This window comes from Lampris incognitus, chromosome 17 (assembly GCF_029633865.1).
Source record: "Lampris incognitus isolate fLamInc1 chromosome 17, fLamInc1.hap2, whole genome shotgun sequence".
In the NCBI taxonomy this organism is placed as follows: Eukaryota; Metazoa; Chordata; class Actinopteri; order Lampriformes; family Lampridae; genus Lampris; species Lampris incognitus.
Genome location: NC_079227.1, coordinates 8,446,114 through 8,456,397, shown reverse-complemented (window position 1 = coordinate 8,456,397; position 10,284 = coordinate 8,446,114). Strand labels below are relative to the sequence as shown.

The 10,284-nt window shown below is 49.4% G+C and overlaps 1 protein-coding gene across 1 annotated transcript in view; it reads left to right on the top strand.

Annotated features, from left to right (window-relative positions):
* The window catches only part of lmf1 (lipase maturation factor 1), a 36,715-nt gene extending 27,792 nt beyond the window's left edge, over window positions 1–8,923 (top strand). The window contains exons 6-11 of the mRNA XM_056297409.1: window positions 782–949; window positions 2,290–2,470; window positions 4,018–4,171; window positions 5,608–5,791; window positions 6,419–6,531; window positions 7,328–8,923. Of these exons, the coding sequence (XP_056153384.1) occupies window positions 782–949; window positions 2,290–2,470; window positions 4,018–4,171; window positions 5,608–5,791; window positions 6,419–6,531; window positions 7,328–7,514 (987 nt within the window). The 3' untranslated portion in view covers window positions 7,515–8,923. The remainder of the gene's footprint in view (window positions 1–781; window positions 950–2,289; window positions 2,471–4,017; window positions 4,172–5,607; window positions 5,792–6,418; window positions 6,532–7,327) is intronic.
* The last annotated feature ends 1,361 nt before the right edge of the window (window positions 8,924–10,284 follow it).

Below are 10,284 nucleotides of genomic sequence, written 5' to 3'. Positions count from 1 at the left end.
GGGTGGCGTGTGGTTCATGTGTAACAGCTGACATATTTGCACCTCTTCAGGGGCGTCCGGGTGGCGCGGCGGTCTATTCCGTTGCCTACCAACACGGGGATCGCCGGTTCAAATCGCTGTGTTACCTCCGGCTTGGTCGGGCGCCCCTACCGACACAATTGGCCGTGTCTGTGGGTGGGAAGCCAGATGTGGGTATGTGTCCTGGTTGCTGCACTAGCGCCTCCTCTGGTTGGTGGGGGACGCCTGTTTGGGGGGTAGGGGGAACTGGGGGGAAGAGCGGGATCCTCCCACGTGCTACGGCCCCCTGGCGAAACTCCTCACTGTCAGGTGAAAAGAAGCGGCTGGTGACTCCACATGTATGGGAGGAGGCATGTGGTAGACTGCAGCCCTCCTCGGATCGGCAGAGGGGGCGGAGCAGCGACCGGAACGGCTCGGAAGAGTGGGTTAATTGGCTGGATACAATTGGGGGAGGAAGGGGGAAAATTCCAAAAGATCTCATGTGTCCAATGAATGTGTCTCAGTTTTGCCAGAGGGGGCGTCACTTTCCAAACGGCGGCTTAACTCGCGCTAGCTTAACACCCGGCTTCACTAAACCCTCGACAACTAACGGGTGGCGTGTGTGTCCGTACACATGCATTTGTGGTTCCACGTGTAACAGCTGACATATTTGCACCTCTTTGTCTTTTTTTTTTTCGCGCTGACTTCTCACGCTCTTTGTCTTTCACCCTCCATCTGCTCCCCTTCTCCTCCTTTCTCCTCCCATCTCTCTCTCTCTCTGCAGACTCAGCCGGTGCCTAACCCCATGTCCTACTACATGCACCGCTCGCCGTGGTGGTTCCACCGCTTTGAGACGCTCTCCAACCACTTCATCGAGCTCGCCGTCCCGTTCTTCACCTTCCTGGGCAGGAGGATGTGCATGGTCAACGGAGTCATCCAGATCCTGTTCCAGGTAACATGTTTAAACGTGTCAATGTTCTGTAGGGCTGAGTGCCCATGGAGAAGTCTGCATCAGAGTACACATCAGTATTTGGGTAAAGATATGCAAAAGTGGTGTCCGTGTAGCGTGGCGGTCTATTCCGTTGCCTGCCAACACAGGGAACACCGGTTCAAATCCTCGTGTTACCTCCGGCTTGGTCGCGCGTCCCTACGGACACAATTGGCCGTGTCTGCGGGTGGGAAGCCGGATGTGGGTATGTGTCCTGGTCGCTGCTCTAGCGCTTCCTCTGGTCGGTCGGGGCGCCTGTTCGGGGGGGGGGGGGGATAATGTGATCCTCCCATGCACTACGTCCCCCTGGCGAAACTCCTCACTGTCAGGTGAAAAGAAGCGGCTGGCGACGCCACATGTTTTGGGGGCAGAGGTGTAAAACCCAGGTCCAGAAAGTAAATGTCCAAACCGTGTATTTGCTCCAGCCATGTTACTAAACCAGCGGATTTCATTAACTAGTTTCCCCTACCTAGTTGAGGAGTGCTGTTGACTAGAATCTGCTGGTGTAATGCACGAGTGGAGCAAATACATGGTTTGGACTTTTACTTTCTGGACCTGGTTTTTACAACTCTGAATTCGGAGGAGGCATGTGGTAGTCTGCAGCCCTCCTTGGATCGGCAGAGGGGGTGGAGCAGCAACCGGGCTGATTGGCCAGGTACAATAGGGGAGAAAAGAAGGGTGGGGGGGTTGTTAAAAAAATATATATTGTTGTTGATTGTTCAAGCCAGCCAATATGACCCAAAATGCTGCCAAATGGATGAGATGCTTGAGGTACTTTACAGGTTCTTTTGGACCTCCTATAAAATTTTAGGTAGCCTTTCTTGATTCATCATGGCCCATGTGAAGGCAACATAACTTAACATATTGATGTCAGCAGTCATTTGAAGTCCCGCTGCCTTCAGACGAGCAATGTTAGACGTGAGTTGTCTGTTCATCATGTGGTTAATCACTCATAAGAAGACTTGTCTCTCTTGTGTGTGTTTTAACCTGACCCTTAGCTGTGTGGTATTGCTGTGTAGTCCTGGTCCCTCATCCACTCTCATAAATGATGTAATGAAAATAAGTCAGTCTATGTTGAAATAACTGTATGGTAAACAATCAGCTTTTATTGGTCTTCTTTTTTTCTGTTTTCGGCAGCGCCTTTAAAAGATGCAGCTTTTTTGCGCGAGCCACTACACTGTTAAACCACTTCAGACACATTTTTAAAAGGACAGACACAGATGCCGATGAAGATGCCTTGGCGGGTTTCACTTGAATAAGCTGTTTTTCTCTTGATTGCCAACCCTGTCCCCCTTGTGTGCCAGGTAACTCTGATAGTGAGTGGGAACCTTAGTTTCCTTAACTGGCTGACCATCGTTCCCAGCCTAGCCTGTTTCGATGACGCGTCGCTGGGCTTCCTGTTCCCTTCTGGAGGTGGCGCAAAGGAGGCTGTGCGAGAGATACAGGCTGAAGAGGCGGCTGGACGCACCCCGAAACCCACCAAAGGTATGGATACACACAAACACACACACACTCGTGTCTTTGTGTGTGTGTTTCTAGGTCTTCACATGGTAACCGTGTACCTCAGTCTATACCCCCATACCATTTATACCCCTGCCCCACTACATTACATTGAGCGGTGAGATCGAGAGGGGAAATTTTTTGGGGGGGGGGGATCCCCCCCAACCCCCCCCCCCCTTTTCCTCCCCAGTTGAACCTGGCCAATTACCCCACTCTTCCGAGCCGTCCTGGTCGCTGCTCCACCCCCTCTGCTGATCCGGGGAGGACTGCAGACTACCACATGCCTCCTCCGATACATGTGGAGTCGCCCGCCGCTTCTTTTCACCTGACGGAGGAGTTTCGCCAGGGGGACGTAGTGTGTGGGAGGATCACGCTATTCCCCCCCCAGTTCCCCCTCCCTTCCTGAACAGGCGCCCCGACCGACCAGAGGAGGCGCTAGTGCAGCAACCAGGACACATACCCACATCCGGCTTCCCACCCGCAGACGCGGCCAATTGTGTTTATAGGGACGCCCGACCAAGCCGGAGGTAACATGGGGATTCAAGCCAGCGACCCCCGTGTTGGTAGGCAACGGAATAGACCACCACGCCACCCGGACGCCTTATAACGACTGGTTTTAATTACAGCTGAGAATAAAGCTGACTGAAGTGGGTAGCTGGTCAAGTCATATGGTAGAGGAAAGTATGGGAAGGGAAGGGATTAGCGCTTGGACAGCTGAGGTGGCCCAAATGAGGGGGGGATAAGAGAGAGAGAGAGAGAGAGAGAGAGAGAGAGAGACAGGTGGGGGGAGCATGTAGAAGAGCAAATGCGGCGTTCTCAGACGCGGAGGGAAGCTGAACGTGATGCAGCCGACACTCGTCCATTAAGGGCTATAGTTAACATGTGGTAAAGCAGAAGCGGGCCCTCACTAATTGGTCCCTGTGGGCCCGTTAATGGGCTGGTTTAACGTCAGCCCAGATGTAACTTAAGCCGCATATAAACTAGCCCACTACCTGCAGTATGGGAGTGTTTCGGTCTTTTTATAAGACACTTAAGAAAGAAAAAAAAAGTATTTGAAAATTGAAATGCCAGCTTCAGCGGGATCACGGTTGATGTTTTTAACATGCATGGGACAAATCACGCCATCAAGTAGCAGGACACGGGCGTGACGGAGCTGGAGCCGTTTCGTTAAACGCTTGTCGATACCGGCTGCCTCGTGACCTAACGGGCTAAGCCTTTCCGTTGGGGGAGTGTTGATGGGACACACCCGAGGAAAAACGCTTTTTACTGCACAGAATGTTGGATTGGCACGACGGCGTTCTCTGGCCGCGCCGCTTCGTCGGTAAGCGCATAACCAGGCACAAGGGAGAGAGATACAAAGAGCGCTGACCTCCACGTCCCCGCCACCTAAAAAATCAGGAGGTGTCAAGCCAGGTGTTGGTGCTTAAAGTGACTGTGCAGCGAGCCCTTCTCTCTCGCTGCTGTTCTTCCCATCTAACACTGTGTGTGTGTGTGTGTGTGTGTGTGTGTGTGTGTGTGTGTGTGTGTGTCAGGTATGCTGATGCGTCGAGTGGCGAACATCTCCCTGGGCGTTCTCATCGGCTACCTGAGCGTCCCCGTGGCGATGAACCTGTTGAATCCCAGACAGGTGATGAACACGTCCTTCGACCCGCTGCGCATCGTCAACACCTACGGCGCCTTCGGCAGGTAGGGTCAGAGGTCACATAGACGGGAATGGAATACAAAAAGAACGAGAAAATCTCGACAAGGCAGAGCAGCGGTTCGGTGGCGGCTCAGACCTGGCACGCCGGGCAAAGTAAAAGTGCAAATGTGCGCGCTAACGCTGAATTTATTAAAACAGAAATGTCTGCAATACAAATATCTGATCCAGTTTGGGTCTCGTGTTTTATTATGGTTGAATATTGTTTCAAAATTGGCCAATTGACCTTAATGTGTCGAGTTTGGCAGGTCCGCTGCCGTCTTGGCTCGAGTCTGATCTGATTATATGACTTCTGATTGTGTGAGCCAAGAATTCCCAGAACCACAAAGTGACTTAACCAGCAGTGCGAGCTACCGTACGAAGGCCTCAGGGTTTGGTCTGGGACGATGGGGACAGGCTGGATTGTATTGACGTCTCACGGGTGGGTAACACACCAATGTGTGTCTTTTCTCTCCCGGTCTGTATCTGGTACCGGTCCTCGCTAGAAAACCAAGCACTGCCGTACTGCTTTCCACTTGTTCATTTCTCAGACTGCTCTGTTTATTTTGCCACCCCCTACCATCATTTTGAACCGTAATTATTATATATTTACCTTTTAGATTTGACTGTTTCAGAGCTACACCCGTGTAGCCGTGTACTGCAGAATCACTTAATGATAGACTGATAATGGACAGGTGACATGCCACCTTTTCTCCCCAGTTGTACTTGGCCAACTACCCCGCTCTTCCGAGCTGTCCTGGTCACTGCTCCACCCCCTCTGCCGGTCCAGGGAGGGCTGCAGACTACCACATGCCTCCTCCGATACACGTGGAGTCACCAGCCACTTCTTTTCACCTGACGGCGAGGAGTTCGCCAGGGGGCGTAGCGCGTGGGAGGATCACGCTATTCCCGCCCAGTTCCCCCTCCGCCCCGAACAGGAGGCCTGACCGATCAGAGGAGGCGCTAGTGCAGCGACCAGGGTACATCCAGCTTCCCACCCGCCGACACGGCCAGTTGTGTCTGTAGGGACGCCCGATCAAGCTGGCGGTAACATGGGGTTTCAAATGGGCGATCCCCGTGTCGGTAGGCAATGGAATAGACCGCTACACCACCCGGACACCTCAGAATCACTTTATGGTAGACTGATAATGGACAGGCGACATGCCACTCCATTTAACTATGAACTCTTTTGAATCTTGACGTCCTGCTACGACTTCAGTGCCGGTTCATGTTGATACTGTACAAACGACAGCTTCAGTACTACGTTCAGTACTCTTCAGTACTCGCCCAAAAAGCTGACGCTGTGGATAAGAGCGACTTATGAGGATACGTCAGTAGTCTGTAGAGGTGACGTTGAATCCAGGTCTCCACACATTCTGACCAAACAGGCTCTCCTTCCCTTTTCTGCAGTGTGACACGCCGTCCTCCCCTCTTTTCTCCTCAGTGTCACCAAAGAGCGTACGGAGGTGATTTTCCAAGGGACAATGAGTTCGGATCCCAAGGATCCGGAGGCGGTATGGGAAGAGTACCAGTTCCTCTGTAAGCCGGGGGATCCGTACCGTCGACCGTGTCTCGTATCGCCCTACCACTACCGACTGGACTGGCTCCTGTGGTTCGCTGCTTTTCAGGTACGATGCTACGAGGCAGTAAGACTTGCTTTTGGTTTTATCTTTTATCGCTTATTCTCTGTGTATGTCCCACATACTGACATGTTTTCAACAATATTATGTTCAGTATCTGTGCTGTGAATGGTTTCATCTTGTGCGGCAATGACCATCAATGAATTCACAGCTAATAAATGTGAGACGCTTTCAGGCTACGGAAAATATGAAATGGCCGTCGTTTGGCGTTGTGTCTGTTTTTGTAGTCTCAGGTTGGAAAGCTTTATTAGGTTTGTCAAGTCAAGTTTATTTGTATAGCCCAAAATCACAAGGTAGTCCCGTTAGGGCTTGGTGATACATGTGTGGGACATGCTGCCCAAGTGGCGCGTTACTCTTTTCTGTCATTAGAGGGCAGTAGTTTCACACATTTAAACCAGCCCTGCTTCACTGGCTGACTTTGTCCTCTCTCCCTTCTCTGTCTTTTTCTTTTTCTCTACCGTTTTCTCTCTCTCTCTCTCTCTCTCTGTCTCCTCTCAATTCTTTTTTCACCCCCCCCTTTTTTTTGCTTCTGCTGCTCCTTCTATTTTTCTCTCTCTATTTCTTCCATCTGTCTCCCTCATCCTCTCTTCCTCCCGCTCCATCCTCACGGTGAAGACCTATGAGCAGAGCGAGTGGGTGATCCATATCGCAGGCCGTCTGCTGGCCAACGACACCGTCGTCTTCTCCCTGATGGACCACAACCCTTTCCAGGGCCGAGGCGTCCCCAGGTAAACGCAGCCACGGAGCTACGGCACCGTCCACGTTTGGCGGGCTGCAGTCGGCTTTCTGTTGAGGTGTCTTGGCTCCCAAATGGCGGAGAGACCATCCAGCTCTGGTCAGAAGAGCGAGTCCATTTCCAATTTCCATTGTTGACTGAAAGCTCATTTTATCAAGAAGTTGCTCATTTCACCGGCTACCCAATTGATGTTTGATACACGACTCGCCAGCTTGAGAAGTTGTTTATTGATTTATTTCATTTATACTTTGACTTTTTTTTTTTTAATGGTCAAAGTAATATCCGGAAGATGCTGACTGCAGCACTCCTTGTTTTTGGGTTTGGGTTTTGAACTCAAACTGATTTGCGTGTTATCTTCTCTCCTCCACAACTGTATTATTTAATTGCTGAGCGTCATTTACGAGGTATGTCTTGGGTCACCGGATTATGGATTATTTTGTTGGGGTTAGAGTCAGTGTGTGTGTGTGTGTGTGTGTTTGTGTGTATGAGTGAGAGAGAGAGAGAGAGAGAGAGAGAGAGAGAGAGAGAGAGAGAGAGAGAGAGAGAGTGAGTGAGTGTGAGTGAGATTCAGCGATACATAACTTCTATTACGTTAGAATTGCAACGTGAGAATTTCCCAATTCACTTGCGCCCTCTGGTGGAATGAACAGCAGTCACTTGTTTTTACCTTTCAAAAAGTGGGGGGAAAGAAAAAGCCCTTCCATTCACTGGGGTTTCTCTCGTTTCTCGCTATTCCTTTTACCATCCTCTCTCCCTTTTCTCTCTCTTTCTCCCCTCTTCTCTCACAGGTGGGTTCGAGGAGAGCACTTCAGGTATAAGTTCAGCGAGCCTGGCAGCGCCAGCGCGGCACAGGGAAAATGGTGGCTGAGAAAACGGATCGGCGCCTACTTCCCTCCTGTGGACTTGGGAGGTCTCAGGGGCTATTTCCAGTCCAGGAACTGGCCCCATCCTCACATACCAACAAAAAGGACGTAAAGATATTTGACTTTGCCGTAGATGAAGTCGGATGTTGCCCTCTAGAAGCAGGCCGGATAATGAAAAGTTCACACTGAGGCCAGCTGACCTTCATCTCACTCACTCACCATGTGAATCTCCTGGAGTTTAGTAAAGACTGATGAGGATATTCAAATGCCTTGCATCACCCTGCTCTTTAAAAAGGTAAAAAAGGACTTCAGGGAATCTTAGATGGCTTCTTTGAACTGAAACGGCAGAAAGTCTCAGAAGATGTATTGGGAATCCTGGCAGTGCTTCTCACATTCAGAGGTTCTTAAAGGAAACGTTAATTCGGATGTCTTTAAAGGTGTCCTCTTGATGCATGCTCAATAATCCAGGTAAGAAAATCACAGAAGGTTGAATCAGTTCATCTGGACACAGCGTTAATTGGGAGATACGCTTCATCACTCATCTAAGTGACCTCTTCGGTCTAAACTGACTGCAGGTATCCCCACCCTTATAAACAATACAGTGGCATAACGACTGAAACCAATCAATCAATCAGATTTTATTTGTATAGCACTTTTCATACAAACAAATGTAACACAAAGTGCTTCACGCAATAAAACAATGAAATCAATAAACCCCCCCCCCTCCAAAAATAAATAAATAAAAGTACAGGCAAATTCTAGAAAAGTACAAACGGGTTTAAAACTGAGTTAGTGAAATAAATAAGTAAAAGTGCCATAAACACTGATTAATTAAAAGTAACAACAGAGCAAAATATATAAAACACACACACACACTATGAATTTAGCTGTAGGCTGTTTTGAAAAGTAAGGTTTTTAACCTGCTTTTAAATGTGTCCAGTGGGGGGGGGGGCTCTCTCAGGTCCTCAGGCAGGGCGTTCCATCTACTTGGGGCGTAAATAGAAAATGCAGCCTCCCCTGCTCTAGACCTAGCACGAGGGATGGTTAAAAGACTACTGCCATTGGACCTGAGAGTTCTTGCTGGTTTATAGGGAATTAACATATCTTTTATCTTTTCAATGATCGGTTTCATATGCAAATTGCCGTGAGCATTAACTAGCGCCTCAGTGGCCATGTGTACCATTCACAGAGGACTGGGTAATAGTTACAGTCAGAGCATTGTACAATGGCAGCAGATGTACTGAAGTAGTGGCATCAAAGATGAGGATGTGCACAGCCTTGATAGGGAGGAGCGCTGGTTTGAACGGGGAGTCAAAGAGGCCATCTATGTGAAGAGGGAACGACCGTCCCTGAACCGGGGGGGGAGGGGGGTAAGAGTACATCTGTCATCATCTAACAGTGCTGCGATCGCAAACATTCCCCAACCCCCTCTGTATAGTACACATGGCCATCGAAACTCTAGTTCATGATCGTGCCCATATTTGCATATGAAACTGGTCGCTGGTTTCGGTCATTATGCCACAGTACTGTGTATAAGGGTGGGGGTACCTGCAGTCAGCTGAGACTGAGGAGGCCACTTAGATGAGTGATGAAACGTATCTGTCAGTAAATGTTGAATCTAGATGAACTGATTCAACTTGGTGTCTTTAAAGGTAATTTCTTGTAATGGGCCTTCGGCAGGAGCTCCCCTGGACGGGGCCCTTGTTTTCAAACTGTGGTATCGAGTCTCAGTAAATGTGTGTTGAAATCAAACACTGCATTCACAAACATGAATTTTAGAGGGAAATAGTCAGTCACGATTGGTGCCACAGGGAAATCCCAGTTGGTTCCTTCAGAAACGTCTTTGTGGAAGAATAAATCATTGAAGTCGTTCAGCTCTCGAGTTTATTTTTGGTAACATGACATGAACTCCAACTTGAAGCTTAAAAGCTACGATCCTGATCATGAGCATTAAGACAGGTGTCATTTTTGGTACTTTCTATAGCAGGCATGTTTAAGACAAATAGCAGATACCCAAATTGTAAACACAGTACGTTTAATGGTCACTGTCTGGTTAGACTTTACATCTTCTTTGAGGTTGATGTTTGCACCTCAGTTAAGTGTAGTTATGGCGTTCCTTAGTTTTGGTGTCACGGAGTACTGAGATGTATTGTACATGACCATTTGAAACACACAAACACACTAAAACACTGGCGTTGACACAAACACAATGTCAGCTCATTCATTCGAGCTGATGTCTGGGGTGTAGGTCCTCCACCAGTGTGTCCATGGGTGTCAGCTGGTGGAGCAAAAGTGAAGATCTTCAGGATTGTGGCTTTAAACCAGCTTTAAAGGGCGAGTCAATGGCGCGTTTGCGAGTGCCAAAGCTCGAGCTGCTTCCTGTTCAGAGGGTCCGTCGCATCCGTGGCCGACCCCGCACACGTCGACGTAACGAGTACAAGGTTTTGTTTGGTCTTTTCTGAACATCTAGCTGAAGCCCACGTGGGCGGGGGGTGTCCTCGTCGCTGTGACTCATCCACATCTGTGCTGGGCCAGAGCGCCAGGTAGACCTGTGCGGTGTACAAAATGTCTTGCACTTTCACTGTCTTTCCTGTTCTCTTGCAGTGTGTTGTGCAATAAACCCAGCAACGGAAACCAATTTCAGAACGTGTTCATCAAATGCAGAAGTCCAGCAGGCCGACCGTTGTGCCATGTTCTGTACCCAGGCAATATGGAGAAGTGACAGGAGGTGAAATGCATGGATCAGTTTGGGGTTGACTATGGCCGTGCGTGTGTGCGTAGTACGTGTGTTTGTGTGTGCGTGTCATCTGTGTGAGCAATATAGAGCAATTGACAAAGAGTTCCCCCCCCATATTGTTTTTTTTTCCTGTTTTGCCCCCCAC